General features: G+C 38.8%; 1 protein-coding gene across 3 annotated transcripts in view; it reads left to right on the plus strand.

The window, feature by feature from the left end:
- The window catches only part of DAB2IP (DAB2 interacting protein), a 921,554-nt gene that overhangs the window by 290,307 nt on the left and 603,543 nt on the right, over positions 1 to 27,704 (plus strand). For all 3 annotated transcript variants that reach the window (XM_053695575.1, XM_053695573.1, XM_053695574.1), the window contains exon 4: positions 21,693 to 21,761. In XM_053695575.1, coding sequence (XP_053551550.1) covers positions 21,693 to 21,761 — 69 coding nt within the window. The remainder of the gene's footprint in view (positions 1 to 21,692; positions 21,762 to 27,704) is intronic.

The raw sequence follows: 27,704 nt of genomic DNA on the forward strand, positions 1-27,704 counted from the left end.
TAGCTATGGTGTTCTAGGTACTGATAGCTATTCTACTCTAGGTACTGATAGCTATTCTACTCTAGGTACTGATAGCTATGGTGTTCTAGGTACTGATAGCTATTCCTCTAGGTACTGATAGCTATTCTACTCTAGGTACTGATAGCTATGGTGTTCTAGGTACTGATAGCTATGGTGTTCTAGGTACTGATAGCTATGGTGTTCTAGTTACTGATGGCTATTGTGTTCTAGGTACTGATAGCTATGGTGTTCTAGGTACTTATAGCTATTGTGTTCTAGGTACTGATCACTATTGTGTTCTAGGTACTGATAGCTATTCTGTTCTAGGTACTGATAGCTATGGTGTTCTAGGTACTGATAGCTATGGTGTTCTAGGTGCTGATAGCTATTCTACTCTAGGTACTGATAGCTATGGTGTTCTAGGTACTGATAGCTTTTGTGTTCTAGGTATGGATAGCTATGATGTTCTAGGTACTGATAGCTATTCTGTTCTAGGTACTGATAGCTATTCTGTTCTAGGTTCTGATAGCTGTTGTGTTCTAGGTACTGATAGCAATTGTGTTCTAGGTACTGGTAGCTATTCCTCTAGGTACTGATAGCTATTCTACTCTAGGTACTGATAGCTATGGTGTTCTAGGTACTGATAGCTATGGTGTTCTAGTTACTGATGGCTATTGTGTTCTAGGTACTGATAGCTATGGTGTTCTAGGTACTTATAGCTATTGTGTTCTAGGTACTGATCGCTATTGTGTTCTAGGTACTGATAGCTATGGTGTTCTAGGTACTGATAGCTATGGTGTTCTAGGTGCTGATAGCTATTCTACTCTAGGTACTGATAGCTTTTGTGTTCTAAGTATGGATAGCTATGGTGTTCTAGGTACTGATAGCTATTCTGTTTTAGGTACTGATAGCTATGGTGTTCTAGGTACTGATAGCTATGGTGTTCTAGGTACTGATAGCTATTCTACTCTAGTTATTGATAGCTATGGTGTTCTAGGTACTGATAGCTATTCTGTTCTAGGTTCTGATAGCTGTTGTGTTCTAGGTACTGATAGCAATTGTGTTCTAGGTACTGGTAGCTATTCCTCTAGGTACTGATAGCTATGGTGTTCTAGGTACTGATAGCAATTGTGTTCTATGTACTGATAGCTATACCTCTAGGTACTGATAGCTATGGTGTTCTAGGTACTGATAGCTATTGTGTTCTAGGTGCTGATAGCTTTTATGTTCTAGGTGCTGATAGCTTTTATGTTCTAGGTACTGATAGCTATTGTGTTCTATGTACTGATAGCTATTCTGTTCTAGGTACTGATAGCTATTGTGTTCTATGTACTGATAGCTATTCTGTTCTAGGTTCTGATAGCTATTGTGTTCTAGGTACTGCTAGCTATTGTGTTCTAGGTACTGATCGCTGTGATGTTCTAGGTACTGATAACTATGGTGTTCTAGGTACTGATAGCTATTCTACTCTAGGTACTAATAGCTATGTTGTTCTAGGTGCTGATAGCTATGGTGTTCTAGGTACTAATAGCTATGGTGTTCTAAGTGCTGATAGCTATGGTGTTCTAGGTACTGATAGCTATGGTGTTCTAGGTACTGATAGCTATTGTGTTCTAGGTACTAATAGCTATGGTGTTCTAGGTACTGATAGCTATTTTGTTCTAGGTGCTGATAGCTTTTATGTTCTAGGTAATGATAGCTATTGTGTTCTATGTACTGATAGCTATTCTGTTCTAGGTACTGATAGCTATGGGGTTCTAGGTTCTGATAGCTATTCTGTTCTAGGTACTGCTAGCTATTTTGTTCTAGGTACTGATAGCTATGATGTTCTAGGTACTGATAGCTGTGGTGTTCTAGGTACTGATAGCTATTCTACTCTAGGTACTGATAGCTATGGTGTTCTAGGTGCTGATAGCTATGGTGTTCTAAGTGCTGATAGCTATGGTGTTCTAGGTACTAATAGCTATGGTGTTCTAGGTACTGATAGCTATGGTGTTCTAGGTACTGATAGCTATTGTGTTCTAGGTACTAATAGCTATGGTGTTCTAGGTACTGATAACTATGGTGTTCTAGGTACTGATAGCTATGGTGTTCTAAGTGCTGATAGCTATGGTGTTCTAGGTACTTATAGCTATGGTGTTCTAGGTACTGATAGCTATTCTACTCTAGGTACTGATAGCTATGGTGTTCTAGGTACTGATAGCTATGGTGTTCTAAGTGCTGATAGCTATGGTGTTCTAGGTACTGATAGCTATGGTGTTCTAGGTACTGATAGCTATTGTGTTCTAGGTACTAATAGCTATGGTGTTCTAGGTACTGATAACTATGGTGTTCTAGATACTGATAGCTATTGTGTTCTAGGTACTAATAGCTATTGTGTTCTAGGTACTGATAGCTATGGTGTTCTAGGTACTGATAGCTATTATGTTCTAGGCACTAATAGCTATTGTGTTCTAGGTACTGATGGCTATTGTGTTCTAGGTACTGATAGCTATTCCTCTAGGTACTAGAAGTTATTCTGTTCTAGGCACTGGTAACTATTCTGTTCTAGATACTAATACCTATTCTGTTCTAGGTTCTGTTAGCTATTCCTCTAGTTACAAGTATATATTCTGTTCTAGGTTATTATAGCTCACATGATGCTCAAGGTGTCATAAACGTCACAGTAGCGGCAAATCTAACATATGCAAAGTGATATAAAGTTATATTGAAGTTTTATTGATTTGTTTGTGGCAGCTTAATTGTCATGGTAGATAAGGCAGCTTCTGAAAGTTATGCAACCCAGTATGGGAAAACAAAATCTTGAAGAAATGTCCATTCCTCTCACGACCAAAACAACATACTAGTGGATAAGATTCTTGAAAACTATGACATTCTGTTTGGTTGTAAAGCTAAGCAGACATCAAAAACACATGAACTTTAATTTAGGGAAAAATTATAGATAATGCAAGCGCTTGGGGACCTTACAAGAAGGATATTGAACATTGTTTTAAAAATGTCATTGATACTAAGTTCTTCACCAAGTCCAAGATTGCTTGTGAGAATAAATCTGCACAGGGTACCGGTGGAGACACAGTTTATGATGAAGCTTTATTAGATTATGAGCAAAAAATGCTACAACATATTGGTAATGATGTCATCGAGTAAACTTTCTGTACAATCCTGACTGCTGAAATATATACAAATTGTGGCATGACCCAGGAAAGGTGGAATGTACACTAATGGAAACACTGACAATTCTATTAAAAATTGACTTTACAGAATGCCCTACCTCCTGTGTGCTCGGTAATCATACACAGCAGGTAAGATTTAAAAAAATGCCTTCAAAAGTACCTGACGGGAGAATGTTAGCCGGCTCATTCCAATAACCATACCAGACATAGACTGGAAAGATCCAGTGGAAAAAAGGTGTGGAGCAGCAAGTAATTTTACCATCTCAGTTATTGCTGGTGTACAGTAAGACACAGGCTCAAGAACTTTACTGACCTCATTGTAAAGAGTCAGAATTGAGTTTCGGGTCAGCCAGAACTGCTGTACAATCTCTCCATCTGTTAACCCCTTAACGACCAGCACCGTACCCTGTACGACGCTGGTTGTTATGGCCTTAAGGACCAGTGACATACCCTGTATGTTGCTGCAGTCCTGGACTTCTCTCTGCCACAATCTCGCTCAAAATTGTGAGATTGTGCTATTTCTGCATGCCCCATGAGTGGGGCACTGCAGAAATAGTGTTGCAGAGTTACCGAAGCAGAGAGGGCCACAGAGTGCATCGGACAGTGGTGGGATCGATCTTTGGTGGGTGGGTGGGCGTGTAAGGAGGGAGGAGGTTGGGCGGCCCATCGCTGGAGGAGGCGGCGGGAGGAGGGCGGGAGTGGGTGGGACCACTCGGCCACGCTAAAGGGGAAGAAAAAAACAATTAAAGTTGCATCATTGAGGGTGAAGGAGGGAGGAGGGGCAATGAGGGGGATCATATGGGTGATCATTTGAGAAAAAGGGATCTGGGAGGGGAGGGGGTTTGGGTATTGAGGGGAGCAGCTACACTACAGAAAAATGGATATTATATATATTTTTTTTTTAAAAATAGCTATTTTGTAGCAAACTGGGTACTTGCAGACAGCTGTTTGGGAGGTTCAGGTAGGTTAGGAGGTAATGGGGGATACTACCCTGCAGAAAATATATAATTAAAAAAAAATTTTTTTATTTTTATACTGGCAGACTTTCTGCCAGTACTTAAGATGGGGGTGACCTTTGGTGGGTGGGGGAGGAAAGAGAGCTGTTTTAGAGGGGTCAGGGAGGGATCAGGGGGTAAGATGTGTCAGGTGGGAGGCTGATCTCTACACTAAAGCTAAAATTAACCCTACAAGCTACCTAATTAACCCCTTCACGGCTGGGCATAATACAAGTGTGGTGCGGTATTTAGCGGCCTTCTAATTTCCTAAAAGCAATGCCAAAGCCATATATGTCTGCTATTTCTGAGCAAAGGGGATCCCAGAGAAGCATTTACAACCATTAGTGCCATGATTGCACAAGCTGTTTGTAAATAATTTCAGTGAGAAACCTAAAATTGTGAAAACGTTAATAATTTTTTTAATTTAATCGCATTTGGCGGTGAAATGGTGGCATGAAATATACCAAAATGGGCCTAGATCACTTTGGGTTGTCTAATAAAAAATATATATAGTTTTTATAGGTAAAAAAACAGAGAGGCTCTAATTCTGTTTAAATGCAATGATGGCAGAAATGCTAAACATGCTCTGGTCTTTTCGGGAAGTTTTTGTCTGAAGTGCCCAGCCCTTAAGGGGTTAATACCTCTAGTCCACATCTCTGGACAGCAGACATTGTGTTCTTATCATTACTACTTCTGCTTCATCTCTTACGTTACCTTCTTTTATTATGAGCATCACAAAATATGAACATACATAGCAGACTCTTCATCCTTCTACGATCTACTAACAACAACGCAAATGTCTGTTCTGTCACAACACTGTTCTGTTCGCGCCTTTTATGCTGTTTGTAATTTGTCTCCAACAACTATTAATTCTGATTGTATACGCCACCTAAATGCTGCCAGAAATGAATTGTGGATGTTGACATGAATAGTCACAAACATATTGACTGATTCATTAATAACGTGAAAATGTGGCGTGATAAATTATGGGGGATGGTAAATCTGCATGAGAATTAGCTGCTATTTGATGCAAATGGTGATCACAGGCAGTGAAAGCTGGCGCAAACAATCCATTCATTTTTATGGTACCTTGATGAATTCTATAACATCAGTGTGCAGGGTTTTAAAAGCTAGACTTTTTTATTTTTAAAGAAAAATTAGGTCAAAATGAAGGTTTCAATATTCATTCATTATATAAAAAAAAATCCAATCCAAATTACATCCTGTGTTGAACCCTAACTTCCTTTATGACTGTATACTGATATAAGCTCAGGATACATAAACACTGCATTATTGAAAAAATCCTTTTCGAACAAACCAAATAAATATATTGCGGATCATGTCCGCTGCACATCAATAAATGCTGACAGCATACACTCTCGTCATTTATCATTGCACCAGCAGTTCTTGTGAAGTGCTGGTGCAATGCCGCCTCCTGTAGATTTGCGGCCAATCGGCTGCTAGCAGGGGGTGTCAATCAAGCCGATCATATTCAATCAGGTTGATTTCTGGGATGTCTGTCCGCTGCCTCAGAGCAGGCGGACAGGTTATGGAGCAGCGGTCTTTAGACCACAGCTTAATAACTTCTGTTTCTGGAGAGCCTGGAAGCTCGCCTGAAACACGGGGCATCAAGCTCCATACGGAACTTAATAAATATCCCCATAATGTACTCTGTGCTGTGCCACAGTATGGGAGCTATAGTACAGATAGACATCTAACATCACAAAACGCTGATATCATAGCTGATGCAACAAAATAAAAACACCATATTGAAAACAAAAGTGTCACTTTACAAGAGCTGTTGGATCCTTATAAATTCAGCTGGGCCGAGGTGTAGTTTGGAAGTTAGGCCACAGCTCTAGAACACCCAGCAAGATCAGACGAGAGAACTTCCTCTCTATCCAGAGAGGCTTCTTTACCCTAACAGAATATAACAAATCATCATATAGAGAAATATTTATTTATAAATAAATAGAACTCATTCCGCTATGAACACATTTTCGCAATATGAAATAATCGCATTTTCATGTACACTTTTCAAGGAGAATACGTCAAGAACTTTGCACAACATATAAGGGTTTTTGTGTGTTTTTTTTTCTATTTGTCTTCTCTATTGACTTCTATGGGGAAGACGTGAACGCGCACACAATTTGTCTGTTTGCATTACGCGGCTTAACGGGCGCAAAATAAGTTATTTTTCAAATTATAATAGCTGCACAACCCCAAATGAGAAAAAACCATAATGCGCACTGTGTTTTCACAACTAATTTGCCCTGAATGTTTCTCCTTTCTTGTTGTGAACAAATAGACAAAGTAGCACGACAGCTTACTTCATCAGTTAGATTAGAAATAGAATCTATCATACAGTATATTTGGGAACAGCACTTTCATGTTTCTCTCACCAAAGCCAGGTATTCATCTGCACTGCTAAACAATGGGTATTGCATCTCTTTGAAAATAAGAACAAAGCAAACAAGCCTTTTTTGTACTTTATTGTATCTACACTCTCTGTACAGTGCGACACACAAAGTGAGCAAGGTCCGCTCAATGCCTGGAGCCTCACTAGAATAAAGCAAATACAATATAACCATCAGCCACTGTGCGAAGCACATCAGTCAATTCCAGCCAAGGTCCTAAAATGATTTGCCTGATGTGTCAGATTTGTCAATGACTTTTTGTCTTAGAGCAGTCATAGGACACAGGTAACTATATACAGCCCTAGAATTCATCTGCTAAATTAATAAACATACTGTAAAATATATATATATACAGTATCTCACAAAAGTGAGTACACTCTCACATTTTTGTAAATATTTTATTATATATTTTCATGTGACAACACTGAAGAAATAACACTTTGCTACAATGTAAAGTAGTGAGTGTACAGCCTGTATAACAGTGTAAATTTGCTGTCCCCTCACAATAACTCAACACACAGCCATTAATGTCTTAACCATTGGCAACAAAAGTGAGTACACCCCTAAGTGGAAATGTCCAAATTGGGCCCAAAGTGTCAATATTTTGTGTGGCTACCATTATTTTCTAGCACTGCCTTAACCCTCTTAAGCATGAAGTTCACCAGAGCTTCACAGGTTGCCACTGGAGTCCTCTTCCACTCCTCCATGACGACATCACAGAGATGGCGGATGTTAGAGACCTTGCGCTCCCCCACTTTTTGTTTGAGGATGCCCCACAGATGCTCAATAGGGTCTGGAGACATGCTTGGCCAGTCCATCACCTTTACCCTCAGCTTCTTTAGCAAGGCGGTGGTTGTCTTGGAGGTGTGTTTGGGGTCGTTATCATGTCGGAATACTACCCTGCGGCCTAGTCTTCGAAGGGAGGGGATCATGCTCTGCTTCAGTATGTCACAGTACATGTTGGCATTCATGGTTCCCTCAATGAACTGTAGCTCCCCAGTGCCGGCATGTAAGGTTATGTAAGGTTTCCAGAAGGAATTGAACGTCAGCTGCAGAACTACTTAATAATCTGAATATATATTAGTGAATTTGTATCACTTTAACCTGTAAATTTCTATGTTTAGAAAAATACACAAGGTATTAAGTGATTTAATAGAGGTTGTTACAAAACCAACCTATCTGGAATTTGGGTTGTTTGTGATGCCTCAATAATCCCCTAGTAGTTTACAGTAATGAGAATAGAACAGACTGATACCAACGGTGATTCCATTAGTTAATTCTCAGGGATGGAATTATTATAAGGGCAGACAGGTTATTTCCTGATAGATACTTAGCTCCTGTATGCTTAGAAGGGGACAATGAAAGCGGTAGGTCTGTCTGTTCCGATTCAGCTACTGATCTGAATGAATGTCTCACCTGTTGCTACGGAACTCCGGTCATGTGACACGATAGCGTGCAGCTGCAGGTATGCGGTAGTGAGACTGCTGTGGTCCGATTACAGCACCAGCTTCTGAGAGGAGAGAGCGTAGGAGAGTGAACTCCGGTATGCAAACTGATCTTTTCCTGTAAGTAGCGAACAGGGTAACTGTTTGATAAAAAGGCCTTCTGTATAATATGGCGCTAGAGTTCTTAATTAGTCAGCGACTAACATGAGCACGGAGTCTAGGTCAGTATGAAACGGAGATAGACTTAGAATCCTTCAAATCTGTTCAGATAGACTGAGTTAGATTGGGTACAATTGAGTAAATGTTCAGGGGATGAACAAGTTGCAGGAAATTCCCAGAAATTGTAATCCATCAGAATGAGGATGAATGCACAACTTGATCTGGCTCAGCTCAGTTAGAGTCAGACTAAAAAATTACTAAGCACTTGTCTGCAGCTGTGCAGATCCTTTTAAAGGTGTTGGGGGAGGGCCCAGGCAGGATCCTGTCAGCATAAGGCAATTCCTGACACGGCAGCGCTCAGGCAGACCCAGACCATGACACTCCCACCACCATGCTTGACTGTAGGCAAGACACACTTGTCTTTGTACTCCTCACCTGGTTGCCGCCACACACGATTGACACCATCTGAACCAAATAAGTTGATCTTGGTCTCATCGGACCACAGAACATGGTTCCAGTAATCCATGTCCTTAGTCTGCTTGTCTTCAGCAAACTGTTTGCGGGCTTTCAGGTGCATCTGTTTGCGGGCTTTCAGGTGCATCTGTTTGCGGGCTTTCAGGTGCATCTGTTTGCGGGCTTTCAGGTGCATCTGTTTGCGGGCTTTCAGGTGCATCTGTTTGCGGGCTTTCAGGTGCATCTGTTTGCGGGCTTTCAGGTGCATCTGTTTGCGGGCTTTCAGGTGCATCTGTTTGCGGGCTTTCAGGTGCATCTGTTTGCGGGCTTTCAGGTGCATCTGTTTGCAGGCTTTCAGGTGCTTCTAAGGCTTCCTTCTGGGACGACAGCCATGCAGACCAATTTGATACAGTGTGCGGCGTATGGTCTAAGCACTGACAGGCTGACCCTCAACCCCTTCAACCTCTGCAGCAATGTTGGCAGCATTCATACGTCTATTTCCCAAAGACAACCTCTGGATATGACGCTGAGCACGTGCACTCAACTTCTTTGGTCCACCATGTCCTGTGAAACCTCTGTATGGTCTTGCGCACCTTGCTGCATCTCAGTTCCAGGGTCTTAGCAACCTTCTTAGATTCTTGCACCAGGGCCCTGTGGTTTCTAATTATGCCCCTGAGCAAGGGTTAGCGTAAAAAAATCACTGTGTACACTGTGTAATGACAATAACAAGTTACATCTGTGATATGAGGGTTCTCTGTCAGTAACAGAATGTTCTATACTGCAGTATCACTGTGTGCAGCGAGGGTTAGTGTAAACAATCACTGTGTGCAGTGTGTAATGACAATAACAAGTTACATGTGTGATATGAGGGTTCCCTGTCAGTAACAGAATGTTCTATACTGCAGTATCACTGTGTGCAGCGAGTTTTAGTGTAAACAATCACTGTGTACAGTGTGTAATGACAATAACAAGTTACTTGTGTGATATGAGGGTTCTCTGCCAGTAAAGTGCTTGGTTGTATAGGTAGAGATATTTGCAGCAGGAATAGTAAGTATTGCAGTGAGTAAGGTCAGTAGAGCGCTTGGTTGTATAGGTAGAGATATCTTCAGCAGGAATAGTAAGTATTGCAGTGAGTAAGGCCAGTACAGTGCTTGGTTGTATAGGTAGAGATATTTGCATCAGGAATAATAGGTACTGCAGTGAGTAAGGAGAGTAGAGTACTTAGTTGTATAGGTAGAGATATCTGCATCAGGAATAGTAGGTACTGCAGTGAGTAAGGCCAGTAAAGTGCTTGGTTGTATAGGTAGAGGTATCTGCAGCAGGAATAGTAAGTATTGCAGTGACTAAGGCCAGTACAGTGCTTGGTTGTATAGGCAGAGCTATCTGCAGCAGGAATAGTAAGTATTGCAGTGAGTAAGGCCAGTAAAGTGCTTGGTTGTATTGGTAGAGGTATCTGCAGCAGGAATAGTAAGTATTGCAGTGAGTAAGGCCAGTAGAGTGATTGGTTGTATAGGTAGCAGTATCTGCAGCAGGAATAGTAAGTATTACAGTGAGTAAGGCCAGTAAAGTGCTTGGGTGTATAGGTAGAAGTATCTGCAGCAGGATTAGTAAGTATTGCAGAGAGTTAGGTCAGTAGAGTGCTTGGTTGTATAGGAGAGGTATCTGCAGCAGGAATAGTAAGTATTACAGTGAGTAAGGCCAGTAGAGTGATTGGTTGTATAGGTAGCAGTATCTACAGCAGGAATAGTAAGTATTGCAGTGACTAAGGCCAGTAAAGTGCTTGGTTGTATAGGTAGAAATATTTGCATCAGGAATAGTAAGTTTTACAGTGAGTAAGGCCAGTAGAGTGATTGTTTGTACAGGTAGAGATATTTGCAGCAGGAATAGTAAGTATTGCAGTGAGTAAGGCCAGTAGATTGCTTGGTTGTATAGGTAGAAGTATCTGCAGCAGGAATAGTAAATATTGCAGTGAGTAAGGCCAGTAGAGTGCTTGGTTAAATAGGTAGAGGTATCTGCATCAGGAATAGTAGGCATTGCAGTGGGTAAGGCCAGTGAAGTGCTTGGTTGTATAGGTAGAGATATTTGCAGCAGGAATAGTAAGTATTGCAGCGAGTAAGGCCATTAGAGTGCTTGGTTGTATAGGTAGAGATATTTGCATCAGGAATAGTAGGTATTGCAGTGAGTACGGTCAGTAGAGTGCTTGGTTGTATAGGTAGAGATATTTGCATCAGGAATAGTAGGTATTGCAGTGAGTACGGTCAGTAGAGTGCTTGGTTGTATAGGTAGAGATATTTGCATCAGAAATAGTAAGTATTGCAGTGAATAAGGCCAGTAGAGTGCTTGGTTGTATAGGTAGAGGTATCTGCATCAGGAATAGTAGGTATTGCAGTGAGTACGGTCAGTAGAGTGCTTGGATTTATAGGTAGAGATATTTGCATCAGGAATAGTAGGTATTGTAGTGAATAAGGCCAGTAAAGTGCTTGGTTATATAGGTAGAGATATTTGCATCAGAAATAGTAAGTATTGCAGTGAATAAGGCCAGTAGAGTGCTTGGTTGTATAGGTAGCGGTATCTGCAGCAGAAATAGTAGGTATTGCAGTGAGTAAGGCCAGTAAAGTGCTTGGTTGTATAGGTAGATATATTTACATCAGGAATAATAGGTATTGCAGTGAGTAAGGCCAGTAGAGTGCTTGGTTGTATAGGTAGTGGTATCTGCAGCAGTAATAGTAAGTATTGCAGCGAGTAAGGCCAGTAGAATGCTTGGTTGTATAGGTAGTAGTATCTGCAGCAGGAATAGTAAGTATTGCAGTGAGTAAGGCCAGTAGAGTGCTTGGTTGTATAGGTAGAGATATTTGCATCAGGAATAGTAAGTATTGCAGTGAGTAAGGCCAGTAGAGTGCTTGGTTGTATAGGTAGCGGTACATGCAGCAAGAATAGTAAGTATTGCAGTGAGTAAGGCCAGTAGAGTGATTGGTTGTATAGGTAGCGGTATCTGCAGCTGGAATAGTAGGTATTGCAGTGAGTAAGGCCAGTAGAGTGCTTGGTTGTATAGGTAGTGGTATCTGCAGCAGGAATAGTAAGTATTGCAGTGAGTAAGGCCAGAAGAGTGATTGGTTGTATAGGTAGCAGTATCTGCAGCTGGAATAGTAGATATTGCAGTGAGTAAGGCCAGTAGAGTGCTTGGTTGTATAGGTAATGGTATCTGCAGCAGGAATAGTGAGTATTGCAGTGAGTAAGGCCAGTAGAGTGCTTGGTTGTATAGCTAGCAGTATCTGCAGCAGTAATAGTAGGAATTGTAGTGAGTAAGGCCAGTTAAGTGCTTGGTTGTATAGGTAGAGATATTTGCATCAGGAATAGTAAGTATTGCAGTGAGTAAGGCCAGTAGAGTGCTTGGTTGTGTAGGTAGAGGTATCTGCAGCAGAAATAGTAAATATTGCACTAAGGCCAGTAGAGTGCTTGGTTGTATAGGTAGTGGTATCTGCAGCAGGAATAGTAGGTATTGTAGTGAGTAAGGCCAGTAAAGTGCTTGGTTGTATAGGTAGAGATATTTGCATCAGGAATAGTAAGTACTGCAGTGAGTAAGGCCAGTAGAGTGCTTGGTTGTATAGGTAGAGATATTTGCATCAGGAATAGTAAGTATTGCAGTGAGTAAGGCCAGTAGAGTGTTTGGTTGTATAGGTAGTGGTATCTAAAGCAGGAATAGTAAGTATTGCGGTGAGTAAAGCCAGTAGAGTGCTTGGTTGTATAGGTAGTGGTATCTACAGCAGGAATAGTAAGTATTACAGTGAGTAAGGCCAGTACAGTGCTTGTTTGTATAGGTAGCAGTATCTGCAGCAGGAATAGTAAGTATTGCAGTGAGTAAGGCCAGTAGAGTGCTTGGTTGTATAGGTAGCGATATCTGCAGCAGGAATAGTAGGTATTGCAGTGAGTAAGGCCAGTAGAGTGCTTGGTTGTATATTTAGCAGTATCTGCAGCAGGAATAGTAGGTATTGCAGCGAGTAAGGCCAGTAGAGTGCTTGGTTGTATAGGTAGTGGTATCTGCAGCAGGAATAATAAGTATTACAGTGAGTAAGGCCAGTAGAGTGCTTGGTTGTATAGGTAGCAATATCTGCAGCAGGAATAGTAAGTATTACAGTGAGTATGGCCAGTAGAGTGCTTGGTTGTATAGGTAGCGGTATCTGCAGCTGGAATAGTAGGTATTGCAGTGAGTATGGTCAGTACAGTGCTTGGTTGTATAGGTAGAGGTATCTGCAGCTGGAATAGTAGGTATTGCAGTGAGTAAGGCCAGTAGAGTGCTTGGTTGTATAGGTAGCGGTATCTGCAGCAGGAATAGTTAGTATTACAGTGAGTAAGGCCAGTAGAGTGCTTACTTGTATAGGTAGCGGTATCTGCAGCAGGAATAGTAAGTATTACAGTGAGTAAGGCTAGTAGAGTGCTTGGTTGTATAGGTAGTGGTATCTGCAGCAGGAATAGTAAGTATTACAGTGAGTAAGGCCAGTACAGTGCTTGGTTGTATAGGTAGCAGTATCTGCAGCAGGAATAGTAAGTATAGCAGTGAGTAAGGCCAGTAGAGTGCTTGGTTGTATAGGTAGTGGTATCTGCAGCAGGAATAGTAAGTATTACAGTGAGTAAGGTCAGTACAGTGCTTGGTTGTATAGGTAGCAGTATCTGCAGCAGGAATAGTAAGTATTGCAGTGAGTAAGGCCAGTACAGTGCTTTGTTGTATAGGTAGAGGTATCTGCAGCAGGAATAATAAGGTTTTTGTGCCACTTTATAGATCACTAGTTTATTTTGAGTATTGTGTGCAGTACTTAAAGCAATATCTTGTGAAGGATATAACCAAACTGGAATTTGTTCCAAGGAGGCTACTAAAAAGTGCATGGACTCAACAATAAATAATAAACTTATGGAAAGAGGTGATATGGTAGTAATTTTCAAGTATATTAAGGGGCTCAGGGGCTTACTCTAGCTAAGGCTGTGAGTATTTTTCACAAAAAGAGCAAATCCAGAATATAAATGGTTATATTCTCAAATTGAAGGATAGTACATTCAGAAGTAATTAGCAAAAGCACTTTTTTTACAGACAGGTTGGTTGATTAGAGGAATAAACGTCCGGTAGAGAGAGTAAAGACAAGCAGTGTGAGGGACTTCAAGAATGCCGCTATAAGCAAATGGCTATGCTACATATTAATTAATGTCTGGATGTTCATAAAGCTATGCTATGTGCTATTTAATGCATGGGATAAGCATAAGGCTATCCTACATACTAATTAATGCCTGGGATAAGCATAAGGCTATCGTACATATTAATGAATGCCTGGGATAAGCATAAGGCTATCCTACATACTAATTAATTCCTGGGATAAGCATAAGGCTATCCCATGTACTAATTAATGCCTAGGATAAGCATAATGATATCCTACATACTAATTAATGCCTGGAATAAGCATAAGACTATCCTACATACTAATTAATGCCTGGGATAAGCATAAGGCTATCCTACATACTAATGAATGCCTGGGATAAGCATAAGGCTATCGTACATACTAATGAATGCCTGGGATAAGCATAAGGCTATCCTACATACTAACTAATGCCTGGGATAAGCATAAGACTATCCTACATACTAATTAATGCCTGGGATAAGCATAAGGCTATCCTACATACTAATGAATGCCTGGGATAAGCATAAGGCTATCGTACATACTAATGAATGCCTGGGATAAGCATATGGCTATCCTACATACTAATGAATGCCTGGGATAAGCATAAGGATATCCTACATACTAATGAATGCCTGGGATAAGCATAAGGCTATCCTACATACTAATTACTGCCTGGGATAAGCATAAGGCTATCCTACATACTAATGAATGCCTGGGATAAGCATAAGGCTATCCTACATACTAATGAATGCCTGCGATAAGCATAAGGCTATCCTACATACTAATGAATGCCTGGGATAAGCATAAGGATATCCTACATACTAATGAATGCCTGGGATAAGCATAAGGCTATCCTACATACTAATTACTTCCTGGGATAAGCATAAGGCTATCCTACATACTAATGAATGCCTGGGATAAGCATAAGGCTATCCTACATACTAATGAATGCCTGGGATAAGCATAAGGCTATCCTACATACTAATAAATGCCTGAGATAAGCATACGGCTATCCTACATACTAATGAATGCCTGGGATAAGCATACGGCTATCCTACATACTAATTAATGCCTGGGATAAGCATAAGGCTATACTAAGTAATGCCTGGGATAAGCATAAGGCTATCCTACATACTAATTAATGCATGAGATAAGCATAAGGCTATCCTACATACTAATTAATGCATGGGATACACATAAGGCTATCTATCCTACGTACTAATTAATGCCTGAGATAACCATAAGGCTATCCTACATACTAATTACTGCCTGGGATAAGCATAAGGCTATCCTACATACTAATTAATGCCTGGGATAAGCATAAGGCTATACTAAATAATGCCTGGGATAAGCATAAGGCTATACTAAGTACTAATTAATGCATGGGATAAGTATAAGGCTATACTAAGTACTAATTAATACCTGGGATAAGCATAAGGCAATCCTACAACTAAATTAGTTTACACTCTTGGGAAAATTTTGGTAGACTTGTTGGTGATTATATGCCATCATAATCTATATTTCTTTCATGTAATTGGCAAGAGTCCATGAGCTAGTGACTTATGGGATATACAATCCTACCAGGAGGGGCAAAGTTTCCCAAACCTCAAAATGCCTATAAATACACTCCTCACCACACCCACAATTCAGTTTTTACAAACTTTGCCTCCCATGGAGGTGGTGAAGTAAGTTTGTACTAAGATTTCTACGTTGACATGAGCTTCTCAGCATTTTGAAGCCCGATTCCTCTCAGAGTACAGAGAATGTCGATGGGACGTAAAGAGTATTACCTATTGAATGCAATGATTTTCCTAACGGGGGTCTTTTTCATAGGTTCTCTGTTATCAGTCGTAGAGATTCATCGCATACCTCCCTTTTTAGATCGACAATATACTCTCATGTACCATTACCTCTACTGATCACTGTTTCAGTACTGGTTTGGCTATCTGCTATATGTGGATGTGTGTCTTTCGGTAAGTATGTTTTTATTACTTAAGACACCTCAGCTATGGTTTGGCACTTTATGCATTTATATAAAGTTCTAAATATATGTATTGTACTTATATTTGCCATGAGTCAGGTTCATGTATTTCCTTTTGCAGACTGTCAGTTTCATATTTGGGGAACGTTAATATTAAGAAATATTTTTCTTATCTGGGGTTTAGGTCTTTTTTTCAATTGACTACTTTGTTTCAAATTGCGGGCTGACTTAGGCTCGCGGGTGCGCCAAATGCTACACTTTATTGCGTCATTCTTGGCGCAATAATTTTTTGGTGCGAAAGGCACGTCCGTTGACGCAAGTTCGTCATTTCTGGCGTCGTAATTGACACAGAGGTGTGTGTCATTTCCGGACATGGTTGGCGCCAAAAAAAATTCCAGTTACATTGTGCGTCATACTTGGCGCTAAATTTTTTTCATTATTTATTTGCCCCATTGCTTTTGCCTCTTGCCTTTTTCTATGTCAGAGGGCTATGCTATTTGCATTTTTTCCCATTCCTGAAACTGTCATATAAGGAAATTGACAAATTTTGCTTTATATGTTGTTTTTTATTTTACATTTTGCAAGATGTCTCAATCTGATCCTGCCTCAGAAGTATCTGTTGGAACTTTGCTGCCTGATGTCGGTTCTACTAAAGCTAAGTGCATTATATTTCCGAATGTCATTGTATGATAAACTTTTTACATGCAGTTATTGTATCCTTCAGTTAATAGTGCATTTCCTGTTGCTGTTCCTTCAACTTCTAATGTATATGTTATACCTATGAAATTTAAAGAATTTGTTTCTGATTCTATTCAGAAGGATTTGTCTGCTATTCTGCCTTCTAATTAATATAAAGGTCTTTTAAAACTTCTCATAAGATTGATTAAATTTCAAATGACAGACAACTTAATGAATTATCCTCTTCTGTTGAGGATCTATCTGATTCAGAAGATCTTTCCTCAGATATTGATACGGTACTAACAAATCTACTTATTTATTTAAACTGAAGTATTTTCGTTCTTTGTTAAAGAAGTGTTAATTATTTTGGATATCATAAAAACTAGTGCTCTTGATATTAGAACTAGTAAATTCTGTTTTTAAACCTCCTGTGGTTACGCCAGAGGTTTTTTCCTGATGCTATTTCTGTTATGATTTCTAAGGAATGGAATTAGCCGGGTACTTATTTTATTCCTTCTTCAAGGTTTAAAAAATTGTATCCTTTTACCAGCAATTTCTATAGAGTTTTGGGAAAAGATCCTCAACTTGTTGGGGCTATTTCTACTCTTGCTGAATGTACCTCTATTCCTATGGAAGATAGTACTTAAGTTCCTTTAGATAGGAGGCATGAATCTTATCTAAGGAAAGCTTATTTATATTCAGATCGTCTCAGGCCTGCATTTTCTTTGGCTGATGCAGCTGCATCAACTTTCTTGTTGGAGATTTAGCGCAACAAGAATTGGATTCTGGTTTATCTAGCATTGTTTGCTTACTGCAACATCAGTTCTGATGCCATTTTTTTATATAATCAAGATTGATGTTAGATCTATGTCTTTAGCTATTTTTTAGCTACAAGAGTTTTGAGGCTTAAATTTTGGAATGCTGATATGACTTTTTAAGTCTAGATTGCTATGTCTTTCTTTCCAAGGTAATAAGAGACCTAAGGGTAAATATAAAGCTTCTAAAATTGTTTTCGTTCTTTTTTTTCAAATAAGGAACAAAAACCTTATCCTTACCTATGGAATCTGTTTCCAATTGGAAACCTTCTATAAATGGAATAAATCCAAGCCATTTAAGAAACCAAAAAGCCAGCCCCTAAGTCCGCATGAAGGTGCGACTCTCATTCCAGCTCAGCTGGTAGGGGGCAGATTAAGGTTTTTTTCAAGAATGTTTTGGATAATTCGGTCCAAATCAATGGTTTCAGAGTATTGTCTCTCAGGTGTATCGAATAGGATTCTGAGTAAGTTCTCCTGTGAGAAGATTTTTCTCTCTCACGCATCCCAGCAAATCCAGTTAAGCTCAGGCTTTCCTGAAGTGTGTTTCAGACCTGGAGTTTCAGGGGTAGTCATGCCAGTTCCTTTTCAGGAACAAGGTCTGGAGTTTTATTCAAATCTATTAATTGTATCAAAGAAGGAAAATTCATTCAGACCAATTCTGGATCTGAAAATTTTGAATCGTTATGTAAGAGTACCAATTTTCAAATGGTGACTTTAAGGACTGTTCTGCCTTTTATTCAGCTAGGACATTTTAGGTCCATATTGGATTGCAGGATGTATACCTTCATATTCCGATTCATTCAGATCATTATCAGTTCCTGAGATTCTCTTTTCTAGACAAGTGTTACCAATTCATTGCTTTTCAATTTTTGGATCAGCAACCACTCAAAAAATCTTTTTTAAAGGTTTTTGGTGCCCTACTTTATGGAAACCAGAGAGCAGGGTATTGCGGTGTTTCCTTATTTGGACGATATTTTGGTACTAGCTCAGTCCTTCCGTTCTGCAGAATCTCACACTAATCAACTAGTGTTGTTTCTTCGGAAACATGGTTGGAAGATCAATTTACCAAAAAGTTTCTTGATTCCTCAGACAAGGGTCACCTTTTTAGGTATCCAGATAGATTCAGTGTCCTAACAGACAAGAGACGTTTGAAAGTGGTTGCAGCCTGTCGGCACCTTCAGTCTCAGTCATTCCCTTCAGTGGTTATGTGCATGGAAAATTTAGGTCTCATGACTGCAGCATTGGCCGCATTTCCCTTTGCCCGTTATCACATGAGACCTCTCCAGCTTTGTTTGCTGAATCCATGGTGCAGGGATTATACTAAAATATCACAATTAATATCCTTAAATCCCAATGTTTGACACTCTCTGACGTGGTGGTAAATCACCAGCGTTTAGTTCAAGGGGCTTCTTTGTTCGGCTAACCTGGACTATGATCTCTACAGATTCAAGTCTTTTAGGTTGGGGAGCTGTTTGGGGATCTCTGACAGCACAAGGGGTTTTGAAAATCTCAAGAGGCGAGATTACCAATCAATATTTTAGATCTCTGTGCTATTCTCAGAGCTCTTCAGTTTTGGCCTTTGTTGAAGAGAGAACTGTTCATTTATTTTCAAACAGACAATATCACATACAGTGGCATTTGTCAATCAGCAGGGTGGGACTCACAGTCCACAAGCTATGAAGAAGTATCTTGAATACTTGCTTGGGCAGAATCCAGCTCCTGTCTAATTTCTGCGGTGCATATCCCAGGTATAGACATTGGGAGGCGGATTATCTCAGCCGTCAGACTTTACATCCTAGGGAGTGGTTCCTCCATCCAGATGTGTTTTCTCAGATTATTCAAGATATGGGGTCTTCCACAGATAGATCTGATGGCCTCTCATCTAAACAAGAGACTTCCCAGATGCCTGTCCAGGTTCAGGGATTTTCAGGCAGAAGCAGTGGGTGCACTGACACTTCTTTGGTGTTATCAACCTGCTTATATTTTCCCGCCTCTAGTTCTTCTTCCAAGAGTTATTTTCAGAATCATCATGGAACAATTGTTTGTGTTGCTGGTGGCTCCAGCATGGCCCCACAGGTTTTGGTATGCAGATGTTGTTCAGATGTCCAGTTGCCAACCTTGGCCACCTCCGTTAAGACCAGACCTACTGTCTCAAGGTCTGTTTTTCCATCAGGATTTCAAATTATTAAATTTGAAGGTATGGAAATTGAGTCATAGAGGTTTCTCTGACTCAGTGATTAGTACTATGTTACAAGCTCGTAAATCTGTCTCTAGAAAGATTTATTATTGAGTTTGGAAGATCTACATTTTATGGTGTTCTTCTCATAAATTCTATTGGCATTCTTTTAGAGTTGCAATAATTTTACAGTTTCTTCAGGATGGTTTGGATAAGGTTTTGTCTGCAAGTTTCTTGAAGGGACAAATCTCTGCTCTTTCTGTTTTATTCACAGAAAGATTGCTAAACTTCCTGATATTCACTGTTTTGTACAGGCTTTAGTTCGTATTTAAGCCTGTCATTAAATCAATCTCTCCTCCTTGGAGTCTTTATTTGGTTTTGAAGGCTTTACAGGCTCCTCCATATTGAGCCTATGCATTCTTTGGACATTTAACTACTTTATTGAAAAGTGTTGTTCCTTTTGGCCATCTCTTCTGCTAGAAGAGTTTCTGAGCTATCTGCTCTTTCTTGTGATTCTCCTTTTCTGATTTTTCATTAGGATAAGGTGGTTTTGCGGACTTCATTTCAATTTTTTCCTAAGGTTGTGAATTCTAACAACATTAGTAGAGAAATTGTTGTTCCTTCCTTGTGTCCTAATCCTAAGAATTCTTTGGAAATATCGTTACATTCTTTGGATGTGGTGAGAGATTTGAAATATTATATTGAAGCTACTAAGATTTCAGGAAGACTTCTAGTCTATTTGTTATTTTTTCTGGTCCTAGGAAAGGTTAGAAAAACTTCTGCTATTTCCTTGGTTTGTTGATTAAAGCTTTTGATTCTTCAAGCTTATTGGAGTCGGGTTAGGCCCCACTTCAGAGAATTACAGATCATTCTACTAGATCAGTCGCCACTTTGTGGGCTTTTAAGAATGAAGCTTCAGTTGATCAAATTTGCAAGCGGCAATTTGGTCCTCTTTACATATATTTACTTAATTCTACCATTTTGATGTATTTGCTTCTTCAGAAGCAGTCTTTGGTAGAAATGTTCTTCAGGCAGCTGTTTCAGTTTGATTCTTCTGCTGATGTTTTAAGTTTTTCTTTTCTTTATGAGAATAACTTATATTTTGGGTTGTGGATTATTTTTCTGTATATGACTGTTGTTTATTTTTATCCCTCCCTCTCTAGTGACTCTTGCGTAGAGTTCCACATCTTGGGTATTTGATATCCCATACGTCACTAGCTCATGGACTCTTGCCAATTACATGAAATAAAACATAATTTATGTAAGAACTTACCTGATAAATTAATTTCTTTCATATTGGCAAGAGTCCATGAGGCCCACCCTTTTTATGGTGCTTATGATTTTTTTTGTATAAAGCAAAATTATTTCCAGATTCCTCTGTTGATGCTTTTTACTCCTTTCTTTATCACCCCACTACTTGGCTATTCATGAAACTGAATTGTGGGTGTGGTGAGGGGTGTATCTATAGGCATATTGAGGTTTGGGTAACTTTGCCCCTCCTGGTAGGATTGTATATCCCATACATCACTAGCTCATGGACTCTTGCCAATATGAAAGAAATGAATTTATCAGGTAAGTTCTTACATAAATTATGTTTTCTACCATATGCAGGTTAATTCCAATACAAGATGTTTTCTATTATTTAATCTAAGATAATAAAGCAAGTCAGCAATATATTTCTACTATATTGCCTGCTTATAAGTGTTAATAATTAGTAGATCTGAAAGAATATAATTACCTGTTCCCTTGGGTGATGTACTTGCAGTGCATCATATGATGGGCAGACTGTGTACTTGCTGCATTTGCTATATGCACTTGACAGGCTGCAGTGCTTATGGACATTCTAAGCAAACCATAGGGATGAGGCAGCTGGTAATATGTGTAATGTTTGCTTCTTTGGTAGCTGTTATTGGATATTATTATTTAATAATAATAATATTAATAGTAATAATTATTATTATTATTATTATCATCTGCTATTTATTAAGCACCAACATGTTCTGGAGTGTTTTGAGCAACTGGCAGAAAATACACTGCTCTGTAGATTTGTAACAGTTTATCTAATTATATGTATGTATGTATTTATGTATTTGTGTATTTATTTATTTAGATAAATGTATCTTTAACCTACCTGAGGTAAACAGGTAAACCATGACATAAGGAGGACAGTTGTAAAAACATTAGCCTGGTAATGAGCTGACTTGTTGAACGTCACTACTTTTTTATTGTGTCTAGGAGTGATCACCGCAATTTCAGTGGAAGAGAAGAACCGGCATCACAGGGAGGATCGGAGCCATGTAATCGGTACTCTAGCAATACTTAATACCACTAAATGATACTAACAATACTGACTATTATTATACAGGATAAAAACTAATTGAATGTATTAATAATTGTATTGCACATACAGAATCATCCATCGATTAAGGAAATATTCCTTGCAATAAAAACCTTAATGGAAATATATATTTTTAAGAATGTATCATTTGTTTGACCAATAACAACAACTATGGGCTAGATTACGAGGGCTAGATTCTGCTCACGTGTTAACAAATAAGCTTTTTGCATGCATCGGGTAGTGAGCGTATTACAAATAATACTAATTACATATTAATAATTACTAATTACATATTTTTATAACTAATTATTACTAGTTTAAAGTTGATTGCGTTTACTCGTGTGATAACCTGAATGTGAATATTTCACATTACAATGTTCTTCACATAGAAAAAATTGTTTTATTTAGTCATAAATACATATTACTACATATATCTGATTTTTTTTTTTGTAAAATATATATTTATCTCTATCTCTCTCTCCAGTAAATACACAGTTAAACACTTTATTAAATATTAATATTGCATAAATATAATTTTACATTTTTTCAATTACTTGACTGCAAAGGGCTCCAAAGCACGTATGTTTATATATATTTTTTTATTTATTTTTTTGGAACACCTGAGACCTCAAATCTTTGAGCCCTTATAACTTTTGTATGCAATATTTGTTTTAATAACTTTTATAAGATAGTGTTATTATGAGTATAACTGTACTGTACAATGTATTTTTGATGCGTTTTGTGCAACTTTTTTGTCTTGCGTAACAGTGCGATAACCTGACACACGTTAAATTCAATTGCGCTAAAACTAACTCATTTACTTTCAACACGTAATACTAGCACTATTTCCGACAAACTAAAGAGTCAAAATATACCCCTTATTGTACACATGCAACAGTTAGCGTGACGTTCGTAATCTAGCCATATATTTGTAAAGAAATAATAACAATTATACATTAGATGACAGCTGTTTCAACAACAACAAAAAAGGAGTGGCATTTCAGTTAAAATTGAAATGCGTGTCAGTGCACTTGTGTTAACAAATGTACATTTAGTAAAAGCTATCAGTGTTTTAGTGATAAACTAGACTCTGAGCTTTTTCTGCAAAGCATTCTTACATATGCCTCTTTCACCTGTATTGGCTTTCATCTGTTCAGGGAGCCGGAGGTGATGTGCATCATCTGAATTCTGTTGTCACTGACTAAATATGCCTCACAGGATATCTCTCTGAGCACGTGCAGGCTGTATAAAATGGTGCGTGAGACATACGGACATATACTGCATAGTTTGTGTGCACATGAGATGCAATCACTTTTACTAGTAAAACTCTTGCTAATACTTATGTAGAGCTTCACATCACTAAGGTGCATTTCGGTGCTTACATGAAGGTACCTATCAGTTAATATAAGTTGATTATAGAGTAGTAAACAGTACTTAATTATAGTGTTTTATTCCCAAACTGAAATGTATTTTATAACAACATACAGTGAGTATTAAATAAAATCACCCCCCTTGAAAATCATCACATTTTGTTGCTTTGCAGCCTAAATAAAGACAGGCACAGTTTTTGTTTATCCAGTTGTAATTACTCAATGCAACTTATAACATCCAAGTGAAAGAAATAACACCAACATGTCAGGCAAAAATAAAGACAATTCAAAAACAGAATCAGTGAGTTGCAAAAAGGATTACGCCCTTTTAAAATTACTTGTAAACTCAGTCAGGTGTAGCTAATCACCTTCTCAATGACACACACAAAGCCATTTGACCTTCACGATCAGCTGTGGGCATATTGATTAGCTCAGCATGAAAAGAGCTTTCCTGGAGCATCTCAGTTCCTGGTAGTGCTACTGGAGCAAACAATCAACTATGGGTGGCAAGACACTGTCAAAAGATCTCCGGGATAATGTTGTGGACAGGCACAAGTCAGGCAATGGATACAAGAAAAAATCAAAAGAATTATCAATGCCTAGAAGCACAGTGAAGTTTATTATTAAGGAGTGGAAGGTATTTGGTACAACACAGACCCTTTCTAGATCAGTACGTCACTCCAAACTGGATGAAAGAGCCAGGAGGAAACTGGTCAGAGAGGCTACCAACAGGCCCACAGCAACTCTGAAGCAGTTGCAGGAATTTATGAGTGGTCATTGTGCGCATGTGACAACAATATCACAAATTCTCCACAAATGTGGCTTATATGGGAGGGTTGCAAGAAAAAAGCCACTCCTCAAGAAAGGCCACATGCAGTCACGACTGAGTTTTCCCAGAACACACCTAGGATATTCTGAGGCCACATAGAAAAAGGTGTTATGGTCAGATGAGACTAAAATTTAATTATTTGGCCTCAACACGAAACAATATGTCTGGAGGAAATCCAATACAGCTCCCCATCCAAATAACACCATACCTACAGTAAAGCATGGAGGTGGTAATGTCCTGTTATGGGGGTGTTTCTCTGCAGCAGGCACTGGTTTATCAGGTTAAAAGGAATAATGGAAAAAGCAAAATACCGTAAAATTCTTGAGGAAAATCTGCTGTCCTCTGTCAGGAAGTTGTCAATGGGAAGGTTTACCTTGCAACGTGACAATGACCCAAAGCACACAGTAAAAATGACCACACAGTGTTGAAGGAGAAAAAAGGTGAATGTCCTTGCATGGCCTAGTCAGAAACCAGACTTACACATTCCATTGAATATCTGTGGTATGACTTGAAGACTGCAGCGCACAAACGGTCACCATCAAATTTAATGGAACTGGAGCAGTTCTGCAAAGAAGAATGGGCAAATATTTTCAAGGTAACAGAACAATATATTACCTATCTAGGGGTATATGACCTGTATTGGATTTTGTAGACATGATAACCATTTAGGGTGATATTTAAAGCCTCACATTATTTTGCAGATAGCTGATTAGGGGCATAAGTCATCCATTTTCCTCTGTAAAAACCATCAGTGTTAAATAGAAATAGTGCAAAGATTCAGTGCTGACTGAAATGTGATGGGGGAGATTAGAGCCAGTCCACAGGTTTACTTGTTCTGTGTCCATAGAAATGAAGGGTCTTTTTTCCTCATGCAGAGCACCATAAATGTTTTATGCTAAGTCACATTGAGCATAAGCCTAAATGTGCAGCCAATTCAGCTTTAAAGGAGCCGAGTTATTGCCAAGGCAGCTTGGTCGTGTAGACATTGTCACATCTCCTTAACTGAATTGATTAAAAAGAGCTTGCATTGTAATCAGTGCGTTCTGCAACTCATGCAGCAATCAAGTGTAGCCCAGGGATGATTTATTAATAAATATACTGAGACAGCGCTTCTGCTGCACTTTACAAGAGGGTTATAATATATGGAAACAGATATGTGGGGATGAGACCTGACAGCGAGGGTCTGTTCAGATGGGAGACGGACTGAGGTATAAATCACACAGCAGTGGGTCCTACAAGGGAGTATGAATTAGCCTGAGCTTCGTGCTCATACATCCAGAAGCCACATAACTGGGACGGTGGGTTAGCTGAGCGACTGAGCTAGTGGTTATGTTAAACAGAATTTCAGTACTGACAGTGTGATTTATCATACGAAGGCCCAGAGAGAATACACTGAAGATTGCTAGTGAGCACCAGACGTACAGCACTGTTCTTGACTGTATGAGAGGAACACTCAGAGGCACAGTAAACTCATAGCATATGCCAGCAATTAAGCACTGCACTGCAGACATGGTTTCAAATCATATAACTGTCATTATTATCATTAATATTATTATTATATTCCTTTATTGTATCTAGAAGAGTGCCTTTTAAAATGTTATTTATTATTAATTTATTTTTTAGATACTTATCTAAAAGGCAGGTCTAAATCAAAGCAGTCAACATAGATTTATTATAAACACTGTTTACATAGTAGCAGTGATGGATGAAACATGGAACTGGCGCGTTTCGCTGATGCACACATGCGCTTCCTCAGAGACGTGTTATTGTCCAACAATGAAACTGTAGAAGTTTTGCTTATCTGCCATTGATCTTCTATTATATGGAACTTTGTGTTAAAGAGCTTTCCTTTAACCCTTTTCTCATACAAAACATATTTGTAACACATGTTTAAATAGTGCTTTTTCATATTTACCATAGATATTTTTAAACAGTTTAAATAAAACTATTGTCTTGAAATCACAAAGAATGTGCAGCATATTTATTCTGTCCTGAACCTCTCTGCTGGGTACCCTAAAAACAGAGCAGAGCTTTTCTTTCTCATTAAAACCAAGAGCAGCTGCTTAAAACTTCACATAGAGATGAGTCATTATAATAACGCAGCGGCATTGTGAGGGATGCCTGGAGATTAGAGTCAGAATATTGTACGAGATCCCGAGGAAGCCATTATGCGCTCTTCCTCAGCACCACACTGCGCGAAGCCGGGCTTTGCTCCTGAGCACTTTCTTTAGTATAAAATATGGAAAGGACTTAAAGACTTTTTTTTCTTTTCTGAGCAGGAATTGCTTACAATTAGAAACACGGTAACAAAAAATAAAAATTTTCTTCTTAGACTTCAATCATAATAGATAATGTAGGAAATTGCACACTTGGGGTTTTATTCTATATATTTTTTCTAAGAAACCTAAGAACAGCCACAATTTGTTTTTCTTTTCTTTTTTAATGTACTGAGCAACACTACTGGATACAAAGAATTGATTTTTCTACGGATTATTATTTTTTTTTTATTTGTGGCCTTTTAATATCTGCAATGTTTATTTTTTTAACTCTGTTCCTTAGGGCACAGCTAATAAGAAAGAAAAGTTATTACAGCAAATAAATGCATTAGAAAATTATGAGCAGTCTATAACACCGAGCTGGTGCAGAGTCTGCCATAGTTGGTGAAGGAGTCAGCCATATTACTGAATAATAAACTGTCTCTCAGCAAACACAAATCCATGTGGTGTAATATTTTAAATTGGAATGGTTGTTGTTTATACAGTTAACACTCAGGGAAATGATGTAACATAATCTGATTTAATTGCTTGTGGGATGAAGTTAATTGTGCTCGAGCCTTTTTAGCACACTAAGCAAGAAATCTATTGGTGCCGAATAATTTCTTAAATAAACAAATAAATAGAATAATTCTTCATCCAGATGTCTATAAGTGCTAACTGATAGCATGAAACACACTTCATTCAGCGTAACTAAAGGACAACACAATAAGCTGATGTAGGTTGTGTAAGTCTTTTGGTTTTCGTGACTCAGATGTCTCTGTCTGTATGGCTTTTGTTGTAGAGGAGAAGATAAATCAAAATACAGGGGGCAGTTTATAGACCCTAAAATAATCAGCATTTTCTTACATCTTATAAACATTTACAATAAACTTTTTCAGCCTTTTGGTATCCTGACAAAATGGACAGCACCGATCGTAATATCTCTTTACGCATATTATTGTCTGCAGTAAAATGTCCTTGTATTACATAGCACACAGGCTTAGGGTAAAGTTAGGGGATATACCCAGCTTATAATACATTATTATCTGCAGTTAAATGTCCTTGTATTAGATAGCACACAGGCTTAGGGTAAAGTTAGGGGATATCCCCAGCATATAGTGCATTATTGTCTGCAGTGAAATGTCCTTGTATTACATAGCACACAGGCTTAGGGTAAGGTTAGGGGATATCCCCAGCTTATAATACATTATTGTCTGTGGTGAAATGTCCTTGTATTACATAGCACACAGGCTTAGGGTAAGGTTAGGGGATATCCCCAGCTTATAATACATTATTGTCTGCAGTGAAATGTCCTTGTATTACATAGCACACAGGCTTAGGGTAAAGTTAGGGGATATCCCCAGCTTATAATACATTATTATCTGCAGTGAAATGTCCTTGTATTACATAGCACACAGGCTTAGGGTAAGGTTAGGGGATATCCCCAGCTTATAA

The sequence above is a fragment of the Bombina bombina genome, chromosome 12 (assembly GCF_027579735.1).
Source record: "Bombina bombina isolate aBomBom1 chromosome 12, aBomBom1.pri, whole genome shotgun sequence".
Lineage (NCBI taxonomy): Eukaryota > Metazoa > Chordata > Amphibia > Anura > Bombinatoridae > Bombina > Bombina bombina.